The sequence below is a fragment of the Mus caroli genome, unplaced genomic scaffold, assembly GCF_978045245.1.
Source record: "Mus caroli unplaced genomic scaffold, Mus_caroli_1 scaffold_3, whole genome shotgun sequence".
NCBI lineage: Eukaryota > Metazoa > Chordata > Mammalia > Rodentia > Muridae > Mus > Mus caroli.
In genome coordinates, this window is record NW_028227258.1 from 73448669 (window position 1) to 73469013 (window position 20345).

Here is a 20345-nt window from a genome sequence, read left to right on the forward strand (position 1 = left end):
CTCTTATTTGGGGGAGTGTGGGCCAAGAGCAGACACCTAACCTGTTTAACCTGTCTGACGTCATCATCGCTCCACCCACCTGTGCCCCAGGTGCCCAGCGGAGCTGGCTAGCTCTTCCTGTTCTCAGCTTCCGTCCTCTCAGCTCCCACAGAGTAGCTAAACGTGCCAGAGCTGAGCCTCTGGGGCTCTTCCTGGCCTCAACTGAGCCCTCTTGTCCTTTTCCCCTAATGAGAGAGGAGCCAGGTGCAGGTCTCTTAAAAGCTGAGAGTTGAGGCCATTTAAACAATAAACAGACTCGTGACCTCTGCACCTGCAAACGTCTTCACTCTCCATGCTGAGCCAAGATGGGGAATCGAACAGATGAAGATTATAATTTTGTCTTTAAGGGTAAGTTGGGGTTCTCGAAAAGGGAGAAGCCAGAGAGGGTGGGAGAGAGGCTATTTCCAGAAGAGACAGGGTCTCCCTTTTATTTTTATCTCTACCTTGGACATTCTCCCCCCACCCGACCCCAAGCTCAGCATTCCTTCTACGAGAGAAAGGCCATGAGGAGTAGGCAGGTCTGCTTACAGGTACAGATGTTCTGAAGTTGTATGCTCTCTATGAAGATGCGGATAATTTCTCCCTATTGCCAAATTATTCTTCCCTGCCCCGTCTCTAATAGATGCTCAAATCCCTGGGAATGTCAGTGAAGCCCAAGAGATGGAAGTCGGACTTCAGAAAGGACTTGCAGAGTAGAGGGAGAAGCAAGCTTATTTAAGAGACACATAGGGAAGTTGATACATAGGTAGTTGATACACCGGGACAATGCATTGACTCTCCAGCCGTCTAATGGATTCCACAGGACTCCTGGGCTAAAGCCTGTGCCATGCATGGCCTCTTGTACCACACAATCTTTGGAACCAGATACTAGGCACAGGGTTTGCCGGGCTTGTTTTCCCTCGCCTTCTGGTGCTTGGTCTCTCTGTGGGTCTTTAGCTCTCCTTCTTGAAGGCTAGGTGGCCGGGTGGCACTCTCCTTTCCTTTGCACCACACCCACAGCCTCTCCCAACCTCAGCCCCACCCTGGCCCAAGCTGGGGAGCCTGTACTCCTGGCATTTTCCCAAGGAATCTTGTGGGGCTGTGGCCATGGTATAGTGACTCCCGTTTGTTCAGGCCCTACTGGGTGCCACTCTCACACACTCATCTTACAGCCCTGGTGTGAGCTATATCACCGTGAGTGGTTACATGGCCTCTCTGCCACTTACCAGTTAGCTCAGATAAGAAGATAAGCAGGAGGAAGCAGGACTAGGCAGAGGATAGTCACCTGCCTGCCATGAGAGAGAGCTCAGAGCTACCCAGGGAACGGGGAGCTTTGGAGTAGCCTTGGAACACTGTCCCTGGGGTACCACATGGAGCTGTCCAGAGAGGTTTGACATCCCCATGTCCATGAGGGCTCATCTGTGAGCTGTCACTGCTACTGCCTTCCGCCCTGCAGTGAGGGGGCGGGGCAGATCCTTCCCCAAAGGTAGAGGTGAGCTGCACATCTATGTTTAGAGCAGTGTGACAGACCTACTAGCTGGGTGCCTTCTTTGTCTATAAAAATGGGCATGGTGGCTGGGCAGTGGTAGTGCAGGCCTTTAATCCCAGAATTGACGAGGCAGAAGCAGGTGGATCTCTGAGTTCAAGGCCAGCCTGGTCTACAGACTGAGTCCCAGGACAGCCAGGACTATACAGAGAAACCCTGTCTTGAAAAACCAAAATAATAATAATAATAATAATAATAAGGGCTGGAGAGATGGTTCAGTGGTTAAGAGCACTGACTGCTCTTCCAAAGATCCTGAGTTCAAATCCCAGGAACCACATGGTGGCTCACAACCATCTGTAATGAGATATGGTACCCTCTTCTGGTGTGTCTGAAGACAACTACAGTGTACTTACATATAATATAATAATAAATAAATCTTTTAAAAAGTCTAATAATAATAATATAAACAAAAATGGGAACAATAAAGGCATTTACCTCAGGCATTGTTGCGGGGCTACATAAAGTTTTTTGGAATGCCGGGCGTGGTGGCGCACGCCTTTAATCCCAGCACTCAGGAGGCAGAGGCAGGCGGATTTCTGAGTTCCAGGACAGCCTGGTCTACAAAGGGAGTTCCAGGACAGCCAAGGCTACACAGAGAAACCCTGCCTCGAAAAACCAAAAAATAAAAAAATAAAAAAATAAATAAAGTTTTTTGGATAATGGCTGATGTGATGGAAACACTCTGTAAACGTTAGCCACTGGCATTTTATAGAGGAGGACACTAAGATGTAGAGAGAGTTAAGTTGTTTGCCAAAAAGAGGTCACTAAAGGGGCTGGAGAGGTGGCTCTGTGGGTAAGTACCCACATGGTGGTTACAATCATCTTTAACTCCAGTTCCAGGTGATCTGACACTCCACCAGGCATGCATGTGGTATACAAACACACATAGAAGCCACATGCTCACTTACATAAAATAGATAAATCTTAAAACAAAATTAAAAGGCCATAAAGCCAGTAGGGACAGATACCTGCCTACATGTACAGATACTGCACACATGCATGCACAAAGGTACACTCCAGCATCTGCCTCTCACCCACAGAAGTGTCACCAGCCAACCTTAACCTCAGTCTTCCATGGAAACACACCAAATACCCAAGTCCTTCTTCCTCATCCTTCCAATTTACATACAGACATCTGCATCCTTCCCATACTCCCTAGTCCAGAAATGTGCACTCCAGGCCTTCCGTGCTTTTATCCTTTCTCACATGCCCTGTCTCAGTAACCTTTCCACATGTCCTCTGCCAGCAGCCCACAGCTGTTGCTCTTAACTGCGGTACCCTGCTGCCTCAGCAGCCCCTGTCTCAAACACTCCTGGCCCTTCTGTTCCCCCCCCTAGGCAGATGTCCTATGTACTGTGGCCAATCCTCTCAGTGTCTCTGCCAGAGGAGACAACTCTTTTCTTGCTTTTATGATCTCAGTTCCTCTTTCTGGTGGGACAGACTGTCGAGCTCAGGTAGGCTCAGAGCTGCTCTGCCCTGGCTTAGCCCTCCTCTCTCCACTCCCTCAGTGGTGCTGATCGGCGAGTCAGGCGTGGGCAAGACCAATCTGCTGTCCCGGTTCACCCGCAATGAGTTCAGCCACGACAGTCGCACCACCATCGGGGTTGAGTTCTCCACCCGCACTGTAATGCTGGGCACCGCTGCTGTCAAGGCACAGATCTGGGACACGGCTGGCCTGGAGCGATACAGAGCCATCACCTCTGCGTGAGCCTAGGCCTGGGGGCGTTGTGAGGAACCTGGGAAACCAGGACTCTCCTCTGGACTAGGTGTGGGAGGATGGGAGGCAGGAGACTCTGCCGAGTGTTCCCTGGGGTGGAAATCAGGAGGAAACAAGTGCTGTGACTGACCAACAGGGACAGATAGGATGTAACGATCACTAACACAAGCCATGGCCCCACTTACTAAGCCTCTCATGTGCCCAGGAAGATACAAAGCACTTCCTACCTGGCATTCTGTGGAGCTCTTTGAGTAATACAGGAAGAATGGATGCGCTGTAATCCTATCCATCCTTGTTTAAATTGGTGCATGGACTGAGAGCGCCCCCTCACTTCAGCACTGTGCTCTACTCTTGGCAACATGTCTAATCACAAGTGCCCAGGGCGAGCCGGACTTTGGAGTATGTTTTGTAGACCAGGTTAGCCTGAGCTCACATGTAAAACTAGAATTCAGTATGTAGTCCTGGCTGGTCCGGAACTTGCTATGTAGACCAGGCTAGCCTGGAGCTCACACAGATCCACTGCCTCTGCCTCCTGAGTACTGGAGGTAGTACTATAATGGAGAACATCAAAGGAATGTTCCACCATTCACAGTCACTATTTTTTTAAATTGTATTGGCTGATTGATTGATTGATTGATTGGTGGATTATATATTTATGTATTGTACTTGGAATTGAATTCATGGCTTCCCATGTACTAGGCACATCTCTAACTCAGAGTATTTATAAATAGTTTATAAAGCCTCAGAAAATTAGGCCTTGTGGCCATATCCAAAGTGTCTCCTGACCAGTATCAGGTTCAGCAGTCTGAAATGTGGTCTATCATGTTTGGTGGAAGATAGAACCGCAAGAGACAGGAAGCAGGAAGCAGGGGTTAGTGCTATGTACACTACAGGGCCACGCCCATCCTCCACTCTTCTAAGACTTGGTTGACTTGTTCATAAACTAGGAATAAGCCAGGGATGGTGGTCCATGCCTGTAATACCAGCTGAAACAGAGGATTGCCTTGACTTTTGAGGCCAACCTGGGCTATATCAAGTTCTTGTCTCAAAACAAAACAAGGAATAATTAGATAACATTGGTCTTAAACCTTTGAACTCTGAGGCTCTAGAAAGAGGCTAAATATCTGCAGGAATTTAAGCCAGGTACTGGTCCAAGAGGCAGGCATTTGGCTCACCTTTGGAAAGATGCCAGCACATGAGGCTACTATGTGATCTATGTGAGAAAGACAGCAAGGGGCATACCTGATCAGCATCCACAGGGGCATTGGTAGATGGGCAGGGCTGAAGTCAGGCAAAGGACTGAGAAAGAGGAGTGTTTTTGAAGAGCTGGTGGGAGGTTGGAGCAGGGAGGTGAAGCTTCAAAGGCTCTGAGACCAGTTTCCCTGCAGTACTTGGGAGCCTTGAGTGCCCTGAAGGGGTGGCGGTGGGATTCTGCCTGATTTCATACACACTGATGTCAGGCATTTAGCTTGATGACTGTGCTCCAGGGCTGAGCCTGACAGCCCTCTCTAGTCTCTGTCCATCCCTCCCTGCACCCCACACAGGTACTATCGTGGGGCTGTGGGGGCACTCCTGGTATTTGACCTGACCAAGCACCAGACCTACGCTGTGGTGGAGCGCTGGCTAAAGGAGCTGTATGACCATGCCGAAGCCACGATTGTTGTCATGCTCGTGGGGAACAAAAGTGACCTCAGCCAGGCCCGAGAGGTCCCCACTGAGGAGGCCTGCATGTTTGCTGGTGAGGGCCCCTCCCACTCTGTCTGACTCCCCTGCCCCCGCTCGTACACTTAGGGCCATGGATGGTCTGTCTTCCCTTATGTGGTTCACTGCTTCTGGCCCCTTTGGGAACCCATGTGTCTCCCCAGACTCCTTGCTGTGAGACTGTCTTCATTAGCAGCTGTTCACAGTTGGTTCTACAATAGTCCCACCCTGAAATACTCAGAGACCCTTGCAGACTACTGGTGGTCATCTCCTCAGATGTTCTCTGGGTTTGACAGCAAGCACTTCAATGCGGTGGGTTAGGGAACAACTTCTGGCTTCCTCTTGGCCAGTTATTAGACGTAGGCCATTGGTGCAAGTTCCTTCTTCCTTCTCCCTGCATTTCTAGGTTCATCTTTCCTAAATGAACCTACTTTATAGATTGTATGAAGGATTGAATAAGCTACTATCTATCAAGGGTTTGGCATATAGAAAAGAGACCTAGAAAGCAGTAAATAAATGTTCTTACTGTTTGTTGCTGTAGATCCATAACTAATATGTGCTTCCCTTCCTGGCAGAAAACAATGGCCTGCTGTTCCTGGAGACGTCAGCCCTCGACTCCACCAATGTTGAGCTAGCCTTCGAGACTGTCCTCAAAGGTGAGAGCCTGCCCGTTGGGTACTTACTCTATTCTGGGTAGGGACCCTGTCCTAACTCTCAGCTCACTGTGGCCTCTAGCCTACTCTGAGCCACTGGTCCTACCTCCCATCTCTCCACTCATCCTAGGGCTGAGGGAAGCAACCGGAGGGCCTCATGTTTTAGGGGGCTGAGTCTGGGTTCCGTGTTTACCCAGGAAGATAGACAAGACCCAGGTATCAAGAGTGCTTTGATCCAGCAAAAACTCTTCCTCAGGGTGGCCACCTGTGCTCCAAACAGTGTGGCACTAGGGGGCGGGACATTAAACTTCTGGCCTGATTATTTCCCTCTGTCCTTAGAGATCTTTGCAAAGGTGTCCAAGCAGAAGCAGAACAGCACCCGGACCAGTGCCATCACCCTGGGCAATGCCCAAGCTGGACAGGATCCCGGCCCTGGGGAAAAGAGGGCTTGTTGCATCAGCCTCTGACTTCAGCTATGACCAGCCCTGTGTCCTGCCTTCATCTCCACCTCCCTTACTGCAGGACTTCTCCCTACCCTGGAGTCCCTGTTCACTAGCACCCAGGGTCATCATGCCCTACCGTACAATCTGCCCACTACACCCCTCTCCATCACCTGGACCCCTTACAGGCAAGGGCCAGAAAATAAAGCTGTTTTGTATTGTGCCTGGCCACCCTGCTGCCTTCCATCTGTCCCTTGTCGGGCTGTCTGTGCCACCCTTCCGACTTTGACTCCTCCTCTGAGTCCCTGATCCCCTTCTCCACCCCTTTCTGTCACCCCTACAATATCCACTCCTCCCCCCTCCCCCCGCCCGCTTCTGGAGTTCCATGGGGTCTGGGGACGGTGCCAAGGGGGCAGGAGTTGCCTACCCATCCCTCTGCCAACCCCTCAGGCAGGTGGGGGATGAAGATTGTGTGGAGGGGAGGGGTATTTGGAAGGCGAAACAAAAGAAACCATCCTCCGGCTCCATCTGGTACCTAAAGCCCTGGTGCCAAGAACTGATGTCACTCCAATGCCAGGGGCATGGAGAAGGTACCAGCCTGGTATGTATACTGAGGAGGGGTTCCTAAGACTGAGAGGTAAACATCCCATCTAGTCTTTTTCCTGTCCCTAAACAGTTGGAACTGATATTGGAAAAGTAGGGGGGTCAACGTCTTTTTCCAGAGTGCCAAGAGATGGCCATCCAAGTAAGGGATGATGGCAGGCAACCCTGGAGATACCCACTTCCCACCCCAGAACACCACCACCCCACAGCAATTGCTACCCAAGATCCAGCTGGCACACAGTGAAAGACAAGAGCCTTAAGTAATAATACTTTTAATAAAATTAACTTCTCAATAGCACATTTAATACATTAACCCTCCCCCTTCTTGGTTTCTCTGCATTGTGTGCAACATCACTTTGACTTGATTAATTCATGGGTCTGTTTTATTTTCCACCTTTACTTTGCCTTTGAAATCTTCCTTGGTGATTTGTACGAGTCACTGGATGCCTCAAATTAAGTCTGACCACGATCCTACTCTACTTTCTACAGTGGAGAGACCATTTTCCCTGCCCCAGGGCTGCCTCCACCCAACCACTTGACCCTCTGAGCACTCACCCTCAAGTATGCTTGGGAAATCCTCCCCATTGCCAGATGCTATCATCTCCAACTACTGAGGGTCCTAGGCAAAAAGGGCAGGGGGACTTCTAGTCTCTAGATGGGGTGAGAAGAGTAAACTGGGGAGAGGGAGATGTGTTTGGGCTCTAGGGTCAAGAAGTGGCAATGTCAATCACTGGTATCCTGCTTGCTCAAGCTAAAGCCAAGAGGCCTCTCCCATTCCTGATCTGATTGCTAGCTGGGGCTGATGGAAGGAAGGCAAGTGCTTAAAAATGCCTATTTCTCATATGCAAAGCCAGGCTTCCAGATTTCTGTGGGGAAGGTGATGTGATGTGGCCCTATGGGTGATTCCTATCTGAACACAGCTGGGAGCTGTGACACAAGGGTTGCACAGAGGCCACCCAAGTTCCTGCACTTTTATCTGTTCTTGGGGGTGGGATGGGGTGGGGGAGTTCTCCCAGGCTCATAAGGACAATACTTGCACTCTACTTCCTGAGTCGGAAGTCTTTCGTGGAATGTTAACTTGAGACTCCACGAAGCCAGGAGTAGTGGTGCGAACCTTGTAGGCCCAGCAACTGGAGGCAGCAAAATGGCTGCTAGTTTTAAGGCCAGACTGAGCTAGAGACCCTGTGTCAAAAAACAACAAATGAACAAAATCCCCACTACAGATGTGAAGGGAAAACAGCGCTAGAAACTGCAATGCCGCTCTCATACTGCATGGGTGCTGGAGGCTGAGCTGATCAGCAGTTGCTGGCTCATTCACAGAATAGCTCCACCTGGCTCTTGAACCCACTGGTAGCAAGGTGGACCGAGGTGAATTCAAGGACTTCCTCCGGGTGGCCTGGGAGGGTTGGACATTAGGAGTAGGGGCTTCCTAACAGATGGCCAGGCTCAGCCCAGCCGCACCGAGCTTCGGATGACCAGTGTGTACCCTTGCAAAGACCCTGGGACAGAGCCTCTCCTGTACTTATCCCGCACTTAAACCTAAGGATTCTCAGAATCAACCCCAGCAGACTGGAAGCTCCCAATCTCAACTAGCAGCCTGCTCTAGCCCTGTCCCCAGGGGTAGGGCAGCTCAGCCACTGGCCTCTATTCTTTTTTTTTCCCCCATACTTTTATACATTCTACCGGGCTCAGGGGCCCACAATGCTACTAAACTTTAAGCTATCTTGAGTATCGTCTACTAAGTAACTAGTAATTCTTTTTCTTTCTCTAGGATTATATGAAATAAATTTGAATTATTTTGTAGTATTCTCTTCTTTTAAACCCCTCGGTTTTTCTTTCTCATTTTTTTTTTTAATTTTTTGGTTAAAAAAAAAAATCTATTTCTCTTAAGTCTCACACCTCTGAGGGTTTCAGTAGGCCTATTAGGCCTCAGTTCTGGCTTTCCCTCCTGACTGCCCCTGGCACAGGGTAGGGGAAGGAGGGACACTCCAGGACCCTCAGTCCTTAGTCCCAAAGCTTCTTCCTTTCTAGTTAATCCCTTCCTTTGTTTGGCTCTGCCGGCTCCCCTGAGGGGGAGGGGGAGGGGAGCCCACAGAATGAAATCCAATCTACTGGTGGGGGCCCCAGAAGGGACCAACTCCCCATCCCCTCTCCACCATCCACCCCAGGATGCTCCCCCAAGAAAAGCAAATGATATTTCTCCCCAAAAAGAAGTGGGGGAAAAAAAAGAACATAAACCCGAACATATATTAAAAACTTTTTTTAAGATTTAACTCTGAATACAAATGTATTTTTTTTCTTCTCTCCCTACATATATTCTAAACCTTCTAAAGTTTTTTTTTTTTAAGGATCACTTTATCATAAAATAAAATATCCTTTTCATATAATAAATTACCTAATAAAAAGTCTTTTTTTCATATTAGCCCAGGTTCTTTGCTACATTTATACGGTAATAAATGCCTTTATTAAAATAGAATATTAAATTATAAAGAACTGCTTTTTTTTCTTTTTTTGCTATTTTTGTTTCCTCTCCTCTGTTGGTCGCCCATCTCACTCCCCCATTGCTTTGTTTTGCTGCTCGCTCGCTCACTTTTGCGCTTGTTTCTAGGAAAGGCTCACTCAGCAAGGGTGGGATTGGATCTGCGGAGCCCCTAGTGTAACAGTCTTTTGCCTTTGTGGGTAAGGAGTGGAGAGGGGGAGGGGACTGACAGACAGACATCCCTTCTTCCCACCCCCCTCCCATCCCCTGCCCCTGGGCAACCCAGGGTGCCCATTTGGTTTGGTTTCTATTGTACAGACATCTCAAGATGGCTCACATTGATGGAAAGGAGGGAAGCTGCCACAGGCCAGTTTTCTGAGCTGTGACCTCCTTCCTCTCCCCTCCCAGGCTGGTGGTCTGGAGGGGAAGGCTGAGGAGAGGCAAGGTAATTCACAAGAGGCAAGAGAGAGAGAGAGACCTCCCTCTGCCCTCATCCCACATCCTTTCCCCATCCAGGAAGAGCGGGACTCCTAAGCTAGAGCTCAGAATATCCCACCCAATTATATACAAGCATCTCCTGGGCCTCCTGGTCATCCATCCTCTCCTGGCCCGGCCAGCGGAACCTGGAGAGTAGGAGGCTGCTGACAGACACAAGTGAGCAAGAGTAGTAGTGAAGGGGTGCTAGACCTATCACAATACCTGATTCCTGTAACAGGCTCCACCGCACCCCAATCCTGCTTTGCCCTGGCCTGACCCCTCATCAAAGATCTGGCCTCTCTCCTCAGCCAGTGGGTAAGACAGAGACTTCATGATTTGTGGCTAATAAGGACTCAATAATGGTTCAGCTAGGTGCAGAGAGAGGTCGGGGGTAGGCCACTGCAGGTGAGGGGAAGGGGAGCCCTCCAGACACATCTCTCTTGCCCCAGGACTTTTTCCTACTTTCGGCTTTCCCTTGCCTTGAGCAGAAGACCCAGGATAAAAACTGCTCCCTAAGCATAACGCCCATAGATGATAAAGGCGGGGCTCCAACCTTTCACATTCCCCATTACTAGTTTCCCGTCTCAAACTGTCACTGAGTCTAGAACTGCATTCCATCAAGAACTGGAACTGATTCTTTGGAGTGGGGGAAAAGGGCTGTCCACTACATGAAGAGGAATTGGAGGTGGGGGCTATCAAAACACTCTCCAGACTTCTCTCCCAGGAAGATGATATCCCCAAAGCTGGGCTAGAAGAGGTAAGAGGAATCAGGGATGGAAAGTAACATGTGGCTGGGGGCTGAGGGAGAACGGGACGGAAGAGGGAAAACAACAACAGAAACCAAAGGGCAGATCCAGAAACAAACAAACAAACAAAAATTGGGGAAAAGCCAAGCAAACAATTGAAGGGGGAAGAGAAGCCCCTTTCCAGATCTCTAGCCCAGCTTTGTAAGACGGGTAAGTTGTGAGCCCTTTATCGACATCCTCCATCACCCTGGATGATCTATGCAGATCTTTAATAGGCCCCCATCTCCTTATACTGTTGGGAACTCAGGATATGAGTGTGTGTGTGTGTGTGTGTGTGGGGGGGGGATATAAAGGGCCATGTTAGGAGATGGGAGGTCGGGACCAGAGGGCTAGGGAATCAGGAAGAGCACCTCTAGCTACAGATGGCAATTCTCCCTGTTCTTACCCCTCCAGAGAAGGGGCAAAATGACGTGTGGATAGGGAGAAGGGAAAGGTCAGGATGTGTGTCCTGGTGGCCACTTCTGGCTAAACAAAAGCTTCTCTTAGCTGCTTCCAGATTTAAGGGTGTGTTGAGGTATCAGAGTTGTAACTCTAGTAAAACTTATGGCCCCTCCCAAAGGGTAACCAGAGGCTCTGAAAATGGCCCCGCCCCCAGCCACTCAGGCCTCCTTGTCCCCACCCCAGCGAGTGAATATTTCCAAGCACCTTGCCCTGTAGTCACTGATTTTTCAAAAAGCCCTACAGGTCCAGGGCGGCACCCGAGGGAGTGGGCCCAGGAGACCAGGGACATGGAGCTTAGGAAAATATTCGGATGGCTTGTGTGGCGGTGATGTGGCAGACAGGACACTCTGGGTCCGTCCTCTCGCAGATGCGTACTGCACACTCCATGCAGAAAAGGTTGTGTCCACAGGGCACCAGGGCTGCTGTCACTTCACTCTCAAAGCACACCATGCAGTCCCGCCCGCCGCCGGGGCTCCGCAGCCCGCCCGTCCCCAGTTTAGAGAAACCCTGCAGTGGCTCTCCGGGTGGCCTCCGAGGGAGCCCGGTCAGCTGCTCTGGCCCCGCAGAGGTGGCAGGAGAGCGATGCGCGCCTGGGGGGCCCGCGCGTGCCTTGGCTGAAGAGGAGGAGGAGGCAGAGGAGAAGAGCACCGAGGTGGGCGTGGCATTCTCCTGGCCCGCCCACAGCGGGGGGCTTGTCTCCGCCACGCCATAGTACACGTCCTGCTTGCCCACGCCGTAGCCCGGAAACAGATATCCGCCGTAGCCGAAGTCCCCGCCCTGCTCGCCTAGGCGCGGGGCCTCAAAGGCCGAGTCCACGCCGCATTCGCCTATGCAGCCCAGGCTGTTCTGCCTGAAGGTGGAGAGCGGCTTACAGCCTGGAGCATGCACCCGCCAGGCGTCTGAGTAGCGGCTGTCCAAGGCAGCGTCAGGGCTGCCAGCCAGGAAGTCGCCGTCGCTGTTGTATTCAAGAATCTTGCCGGTGCGCACGGCGATGTGCGTCTCGATCTCCTCCCGCGCACGCTCCACGTTGCCCGGTGCGCCGGTTATCTCAAACACCGGGTCGCGGTCCCGGCTGGGAGTGATGATGTACGTGTTGGTCTGCTGCTGGATGCGTTTGATGGTCGCTCCCTTGGGGCCCACCACCAGTCCCACCACGCGGTAGGGTACTCGTACACGGATGGTCACTTGGCCTGGCAGAGCAGGGGCCACGCCAAAGGCGGCGCCAGACTTGTTGCGTGAGGCTCTTATCATGGAGAAGTGCTCAGCTGCAGAGATGATCTCCCGCCGGGCTGTGGCCACGTCTTCCCGCCTACCAGTCACCATGAACACTGGCTCCTCACCTCGCACAGGTGTCTTGATGTAGGTGTTAGTTTTAGCCCTCAGAGCCTTAATCTTGCAGCCTGGACAGAATGAGAAAAAAATTTACAGGACAAAGGAGTTTGTACCTTCCCCCAGAATCCCAGCTTCCCGAAAAATCCTTCAGTTGATCCAGTGACACCTTCAAGACCACAAATACAACCAACCCCCCAACTTGACCAATTGAATGCACTAGTTTGTCCTATGTTCCATTTGGGGCCTTCCAGATACATTCCTCTGAGACACCCTCCTTCAGAGCCTTTGAGAGAAGAAGCGGCTAGCTCAAAACCCTCACAAACTCTTCCCTTAAGCACCTGCCCGCACGTCCACTCCCTCCATCTCACCCTCCTCTCAGTGACCGCTCATGGTCTTTGCTCAAAGCTCCAATGCACTCATTAACCCAGTCTACTCATGTGACTTCCATTCATTAAAAGAGTCTGTCCTCTAGCTCACCCAGGGACATTGGCTACTGTGTGCTGCGACCTCCCCAGGCCCTCCTAGCATCCCTAGAAGTAGAGACCAAAGTCAGAGAAACACTAAACCAGGGGCAGCAGGAGGGAGGTGCCAGACCCTATAATCTCTGTGCTTCTCCACAGCACAAAGCATTAGCAGCACCTGATTCAGTGTGGGGGTGGGGGTGGGGGTTCAAGGGGTCAGAATCTCAAGGGAGAAGTAGGAAGACAGTATCATCCAGAGGACCTAAGGCCTGTCCTCTTGTACTCCCTGCCTGCAGCCCAGGGCAGGACTGAGATGTCCTGGAGGCTGAGGAGAGGGGAACTGAGCATTTCTGGACCCCAGCTCCTGCTTTGAAGGAGGATCAGGTTAGAGTTGGGAGGCTGGGAGAGGCAGGAAGAGAAAGAAAAGCAAGACAAAGAGAAGAGGAGGGGGGAAGCAGGAATGCCCGTCAGAAAAGTCTGCAGACCTCAGGCTGGGTGGACTTGCCTGGCTTTACAGAGCCTCTGTCTCTTACCCCTCCCTTCAGAGTTCAGGGGCCTTGGGGCCTAAGGCAATGGGCAGAGTGCCTTCATCCAAGCAATACTGTAGGGTGAGCAGAATACCTCTTCACATGTCCACAGGCTCTCTCCATCTCACTTTAGCCCAGCGCACAGACTGTACAGTAGTACACACGCACACCTTTGCCCCACTCTCATGGGCAGAATCCCTGAGTTCCTCAGGCACATCTCAGTGCTGGGTGCCCTTCCTCATGTACCCATCCAAAGCCATAAGGCTGCTCCTATAACTGCCCCAATCGTCAGTCAACTGCAGGCCTCTGGGGAGCTTGCTTGTTCTTTCTCCTCCTTCCTCCATTCCCAAAGTGTCTTTTCTAATCCTAATGAATTTGGTGGGACTTGGTGGGTTAGGAACGTACCTAACATATATTAGGAAGGAAAAATGTAACCCCCACTTCCTTTCAGACCTGTTGGCAGATAAGAAGTCCTACTTGTTGCTAAGCCCACAGCCTTGCTGCTTTAACATCTGGATGGTGGCTTGGTTCCTGAGGCTTGGAGGATAGAAGAAAAATACTTTCTGCCACCTCTGTTTATGTGCCACCACGATGGGCACCTAGGTTCTGGCTCCTAAGCTCCTAAGAATCCAAAAACTAACTTCATGGGTGAGTTAGGTGTCTTTGGGTGATCTGGAGTTTGGGAGGACAAACCCAAGGGAGAAAGCCTGAGGCCGGGCTGTACAGAACGTAGCAGCCTCAGCATCTTGGGTTCTGCAACCCTGAAGAAGCCTCCCTAGAAGTAGAGGTCAAAGTCAGAGAGGAAGCAGCAGCAGGAGGGAGGTGAGAGGATTTCCATCTGCTTACAGAATGGGAAAGGGAGGACTTCTGTTCTCTGACAATATTCTACTAGGACAAGCTCTACTTTTATGATGGGTTTGTGAAGGAAGCAGAAGAGTAAAGGACCCCAATAAACCCTGGTGCCTTCCAAGACCTCACCCAAGTAAAGTTATTAATATCCCCACCCAACACCAGGCTCTGAATCTCCAGGATTTGACAAGGAGGGGAAATCCAACTTTCTAAATCAGAAACCCCCAAGAGATTGAGGGAGGGGGCGCTGTGCAGGGGAGTGGCAAGTTCCCCTCCTCCACTCCAAATCCTCCAGCCCCAACACTGGGGTGGATGAAGTGGGATATGGGGTAGGGGCCCCAGCCTGCCTCCCCTCCACTGCCAGGAACTGGCCTTCTTCTTTACTCCCGCGGAATGCAGCCCCTCCATTGTTCCCCACCGTGGGACAGCTCCTCCCCCCACTCCACCTCCCAGCCCAGCCCCTTTGCAATATCCAAATCCCGCCCCCCCACAAGAAGCTAGGAAGAGAAGGGTCCCCAAGATCCAGGTTGTTCAATTTGGGTCCTTACCAACACTCCCACCCATCCAGGGATGCTGGGCTGGGAGGGTGTGGTAACATACTCCATTGGCTTAATTCAACACCCCTCCCAGCACACCCAGACACGCACCCCCCCCCCATATTCCAAGTGGAGGTTTCTGTCCTGTCCCCCTTCACCGACATGCCCTTCCTGCCCTGTCCCACGAATTCACTCAGAGACTTCTCTGCAGACCCCTGGCTCCAGGCCGTGGCCAACCCAGAACAAAAGCAAGACGGAGGAGGAGAGGCCCACGCCAGGACTGGTACACCTCCTCAGAAATTCCCCTCCCCAAACACAGGGGCCCTCCAACTTCGGTGTGTAAGCGACCAAGGGACCCCTCTTTGCCAAGGGCTCCCTCATCACCTCTCCCCAGACTGGGACCCTCCCCTGGGCCACACCCCCTTTCATTCCTACACTCAGCCCAACAAAGAGGCAGCTCCTCAGTCGGGCTTCATGGACTAGGTCTCCCTCAGAGTCCCCAACTCCAACAGCAGAAGGTCCCAGGAGTGCCCCCTCCCCAGTCTACAAGCAGATACTAGAGTAGGGGCTCCCAAGTAATTGCACATTCCGTCAGTCCTTCCAGCCAGGAGCGGACACCCCCTCCGCACAGACCCTGGGGTTGGGAGGCAGCTCCCCCTCCCCTTTCCTCTCCCAGTTCCAGGATATTTCTTTGTCTACGGGCGGAGCCCCAGGGGAGGAAGGGTCCCGAGAGTCGTCCCGACTAGGGGTAGCAGGGAACTTTGTGGCACTTGGAATCTGGGCAGGGGGCGGGGCCCCCTTTGTCGGGAAGGGACAGAGCCAGAGGCGCGCAAAGAAGGAAGCGATGAACTTTCCGTGCCGGGGACAGCAAGCCCCCACTCCAACCCTCGCAGTGTCCAGACGCCCGCTTACCTTGCCTGCCCACGATCTCGGCCACGTGCTCGGAGGTGGGCACGGGAACGCACTCCGTGGTGTTGCTGCTGCCCTTCAGTCGCAGCTCGGCCTCTTTGTAGAGCGCGCAGAGCTTGGCGTCGTTCGCCCCTTTGGGGGCGGTGGGGGGCTGGGGCGTCTGCGCCGCGGGGGCCGCGCTCGGGGCGGCCGGGGCCGCTGCGGGCGGCGGCGGCGGGGCCGGCTGCGGGGGGGCGGCCGGCTGCGCGGGGGCGCCGCCCCCCCCACCTCCCCCGTCCTCGCCCGCCGTGGGGGCGGGGGGCTCCCCCAAACCCAGGAGGCAGAGTTGATCAAGAGCCAGCTGAAGGGCGCGCTCGTCTTCCAGCAGCCCTCGGTCCTTAGCGCTTCCCCCGAAACATCCTAGTTCTCCAAAGCCCCCATTTCTTTCCATTATTCCAGATACCACTAGACTAGGCATGGCGAAACAAAAGCTGGGGGAGAGAGGGAGAGAGAGAGGTGGTGGAAGGGAGAAGAGGAGAGAGGAGGGGAGGGGAGAGGAGAGGAGGGGGTGTGTGGGGAGGGGGAACAAAGAGCTGGGGAGGGGGGAAGAAAGCGAGATAGAAAGATAGACCCACCCCTAAGCCCCCCTCCCCAAGCACCCTGTAACCTGACTCCCCTCGCCCCAGCCCCCGGGTGGGGGTGGGGGAAAAGAAGCAAAACCAAGAAAGCAGATCTCCTCTCGCTCCGGGGTGACGGGGTGGGGTGGGGGGCTGCGGGCCCTAGCCCCCACCCCTCCGCCTCGGACCCAGAGTCTCTACCCTCCGCCGAGCAGACGCCCCCTTAGGCTCCCGCACCGAGCCCCAGTCCCGGAGCGTCGCTCAGTGGCCCCCAATAGAGCCCAGCCCCTTCCAGCGCTCAAACTCTTTTGTTTTAAATGAACTGGATGGAGCAGCATGGAACTGACGGGAGGGGGGCGCGCCGGGGGCGCCCGGGGCATGCCGGGAGTTGTAGTTTCCCGCCCTCGGGCGCGGGGAGGAATTCCTCAACCCGGGCAAGAAGGGGATTGCGCCCCTCGGGCTCTGCCCACTGGTCACGGGAAAAGCCTCGGGTGGGTTGGGAGTTGTGGTCCGAGAAATTTTAGGAGCTGGCGGTATACGGGAAGGGAGCGGGTGTGGAAAGGCGTTTCTCCTCCGCCCGCGGGTCCCGGGCCTCTTTCTTATGGTAATGAGGGCCGGGGCGGAGCGGCCTCGTGGCTGCAGTGCCCTCCCTCCTCCCGCGCGCGATCGCGGAGTCCACGGGCTCGGGCCTCCGGGAGAGAGCTGGTGGGGCAGACAAAGCCCGCGGCCGCTACAGTGGGAGGAGCAGGTCTCTGCGCTGCGTGGGGGCCAGGAAGGGGCGTTCGGGTGGGGGTGGGACCCCCGGTAGAGGATGTGGTTCCCTCATTTCTTCTCGGAGGTAGCAAGCCCTTCCCCCTCCCCCAGCCCCCCAGTTCCGGGATCTCAGAGGCCACGACTGGGAGGTGAGTTAGTTCGTGCCCCCGTAGTCCGTGCAGTGACCCGGGGAGGATGAGGAGGCGTGGAGGGAGAGGATGGGGGTGGGGGCTGATCCGGGAAGCCAGAAGGGTCCTAGAGGCTTCGTATGACTTAGTTTGGAGCCTTGAACTTTGGGTAACAGGAGTGAGATTGGGGGCCCCTGAGAACCCAGATTTTTAAATTTTTTTTTTAGACCTGAGCCTCGAATATAGTGGAGGAAATCTTTTGTCCCTTAGGTCGGTCATTTCGCTGTTTCCCTTGCCTCTTTTATAAATCAGTAATTCATCCCTTTTGACCTTAGAAATATGGCGAAAGAGCTCAGAAATAAGCTTTTAAGATTTGACAGTTGAGAGGGGAGTTAGATGTACTGCATTCTTTTTTCTTTCTTTCTTTCTCTCTTTCTTTCTTTTTTGCCCCCCCCCCCACTCTGTATCTTCTGGTTTTGTTTTTTGATTTTTTTTGTTTTTTTTGTTTTTTTGTTTTTTTGGGTTTTTTTTTTTTTTTTTTCTCTTTCAAGAGAAGGGATGGGACCGCATCTAAAGGTTTTGAGGTCTGGCTCAAGGAGTCACCTCCCCAAGTTGGATAACAGTAGTGGGGTATGCTGGGTGGGTAGGATTCCCACCCCTGCCCGAGGGGTTTCCTTTGGGAAATCTGAGCTAGTCATGAGGAAAAGTTTTGCATGAAGCTAGGGCAGTAGATTGACAATGGGGATGTCTGGAGGCACAGTGAGGCCAAAGGCCAGGAGGGCTGAGCTCAGGCCCGGTCTCTATAAGCTGATTTTTGGAAAGTGCTTTTGCACAGCATTTGGGAAGGCTGGAGTCTGAGCTGAGTGGTGGGTGAGTATGAGAGTTGTGGCTCTCCCCCTTCTGTATAGACGGTGAAGGAGAACTTTGAACTGAGGGACCTGGCTAGCTAGCGTAGGGGAGGAGGTGCCCCACATGGAGGATTTTATGGGAGTGGATGCTCTCGCCTTTGAGCAGGAGTGGAGGAAGGCTTCTGACTCCTGTTCACCTCTCTCCCAGGAACCTGGACCGGGCGCTGGGAGTTTCTTTGGAGAAGTTTCTACTGGAGACCAGGTGACGGTGTGGCTAACAGCTGTTTGCAGCTTTTCTGTCCTCACTGAAACCAGATTCCCCCCAGAGTTTGCCCCGTCTCTGCTTTCCTCCTCACTAAACCAATTAAGGCAGGAGGTTAATGACCAAAAAAGCCTTGGGGATTTGGTCAGGGAGGAAAACAAAGGGCAGAATCTATGAGTGGAGAGAGGATGCTGCTGAAAGTGACAGACTGAAGGTGGAGCGGGCAGGGTGGCACCCCACTGGAATCTCCCTCCCCCCCACCCCGCCCCATACAACAAAGATACATCAGTCCTCAGGGTATCTTAGCAGCCCCCAAAATCACACTGTGACTCCAGACCTCCTCCAAGGCAGAAGAGAGCCCATGTGAGCCTGGCTCTTGGAGGGCAAGGTGTGTGTGAAGGACTCAGGTGTACCCACAGGAACAGGCGTGTGTTGAGCTGATAGATGCACGGTTGCTGTGGAGGCGAGGGAACGGCTCTGTTCCTGAGGCTCAGGCCTCCTTTGTTCGGGCTATTGCCACTCCGTCTAGGCTGCTGTGCACGTGGGCCCAGCTCTGCTTCCCTTTCCTGGTGTCCCTGCACACCTAGGGCTGTGAGGACAGAGGCCTGACTTAAGCCACTCCCTCCATTCTGCCCTGTGACCAAAGAGTGTGGAGGGTGTGTTTTGGTCCCCTTGGGACTCTGAGGATGTCTGTCTGTCTCTCTATCTGTACATCTCTGCCTCTGAGTGTGTGTCTCTTCGTTCCTGTCTCTCTCTTCCTTGCCCTCTCCTACCCTCCTCTCCTCTCCCAACTCCTGTTTTCTGCTGAGGAATCCAAGGACCCTGATGAGTTGTTGAATTGGCTGTGGGCACTGAATACTTCTGTGTGTTTGTGTGTTTATGCATGCATGGGTGCAGGGCAGGAAAGGTGACCCAGCGTGATGAGGACCTGGTGGAGGCCTGAGGATAGGAATGTGGGGAAGTCCATATTGGGAGACCCGTTTCCCTGTCTGCTCCAAGCACTCTTTGTGGGTTTTTTTTGTTCATTTTTGTTTCTTTTTCTATTCTTTTGCTCCAAGCACTCTTGAGTGCCTGTTTTCGGCTGTCCACACAGTGACTACCAAAGTAGAAGGATACACCTAACTCCAGTGCCCTGGGATGGGAGGAAGACACGGGAGGCTGTCACCAAATCTCATCAAGCAGGTTGGCCTTGGTTTATCATCCCCTGCCCATTACCCTGCCCCTCACAGGCTGCCTCGGTCTCTACTTGTCAGTTCAGCCTCCCTCATGCTTACGAGGTTTCCCTGGCCTTTTTGGCTTTTTCTTTTTCTTTTTCTGTTTTTTTTTTTTTTTTTTGAGACAGGATTTCTCTGTGTAGCCCTGGCTGTCCTGGAACTCACTCTATAGACCAGGCTGGCCTCAAACTCAGAAATTTGCCTCCCAATTACTGGGATTAAAGGCGTGTGCCGCCGCCACCACCGCCGGGCGCCTTTTTGTTTTTTAACTAAATTGTACTTCATTTATATATTACGGGTGTGCACCCGCTGTAGCACACCCACACGAAGGTCAGAGAACAACTTGTGGGAACAGGTTCTGTCTTCTTCCTGGGGACTGAACTCAGAGGGTCAGGTTTGGTAGCAAGTCCCTTTATCTTGACAGCCGCCTTTTTTGCCTTTTTTTTCTTTTCATTTTCTTTCTTTCTTTTTTTTTTTTTTTTTTTTTTTTTTTTTTTTTTTGAGGTGGGGTCTCCCGTAACCCAGGCTGGCCTGAAACACATTATGTAATCTAGTAGCTGAGCCTGGCCTTGAACTCCAGTCTCTACCTCATAACTACTGGTATTGCATGTGTGTGCCACCACACCTGGCCTATTTTCCTTTCTTAATACCTTATGTTGGAAGTACAGCTGGATGTCTAGCCTCTGCCTTTCTTGCTGAACGTGCAGCCAGTTTTCCCTCTTAGGCTGGAGTGCACTGGAGTTTAGAACAGTTTTCAGTGTGTTTTGTGTGTACATGCATGTGAGTGAGTGTGCGTGTGTGCGTGTGCCATAACACACATGTGAAAGGCAAAGGACAGCTTGAGGCAATTCTAGGGGTTAAATTCTAGGGGTCCACAGACTTGGGGGCCAGGTCCTTTATCCATGAGCCTTCTTGCCTGCCTTCAACTTAGTTCAGCTAATGAGAATATATTGGGTAAGAGTCTGCAGCCTGTGAACGGATCCCAGACCTGATCCCTGCTCTCACAGAGACTCAGGGAACTGGCCCACATGGCCAAGATAATAAGTGGG

At 52.5% G+C, this 20345-nt stretch overlaps 2 protein-coding genes and 1 long non-coding RNA gene across 3 annotated transcripts; 2 read left to right on the forward strand and 1 right to left on the reverse strand.

Annotated features, from left to right (window-relative positions):
• The first annotated feature begins 99 nt into the window (after window positions 1–99).
• On the forward strand, window positions 100–6304 carry Rab25 (RAB25, member RAS oncogene family). The gene is made up of 5 exons (XM_021158585.3): window positions 100–387; window positions 3073–3268; window positions 4826–5019; window positions 5558–5638; window positions 5975–6304. The coding sequence occupies exons 1-5, from the start codon at window positions 345–347 to the stop codon at window positions 6100–6102; spliced, it is 642 nt and encodes a 213-aa protein (XP_021014244.1). The 5' UTR covers window positions 100–344; the 3' UTR covers window positions 6103–6304.
• Window positions 6305–8544: 2240 nt separating this feature from the next.
• Mex3a (mex-3 RNA binding family member A) lies at window positions 8545–15952 on the reverse strand. Its single transcript, XM_021158584.3, has 2 exons — window positions 15499–15952; window positions 8545–12281 (listed from the first exon to the last, which is right to left on the reverse strand). The coding sequence occupies exons 1-2, from the start codon at window positions 15950–15952 to the stop codon at window positions 11176–11178; spliced, it is 1560 nt and encodes a 519-aa protein (XP_021014243.1). The 3' UTR covers window positions 8545–11175.
• Window positions 15953–16774: 822 nt separating this feature from the next.
• Window positions 16775–19788, forward strand: LOC147005604 (uncharacterized). Its single transcript, XR_015046709.1, has 2 exons — window positions 16775–16993; window positions 18029–19788. It is a non-coding gene; the product is annotated as an uncharacterized LOC147005604 (long non-coding RNA).
• The last annotated feature ends 557 nt before the right edge of the window (window positions 19789–20345 follow it).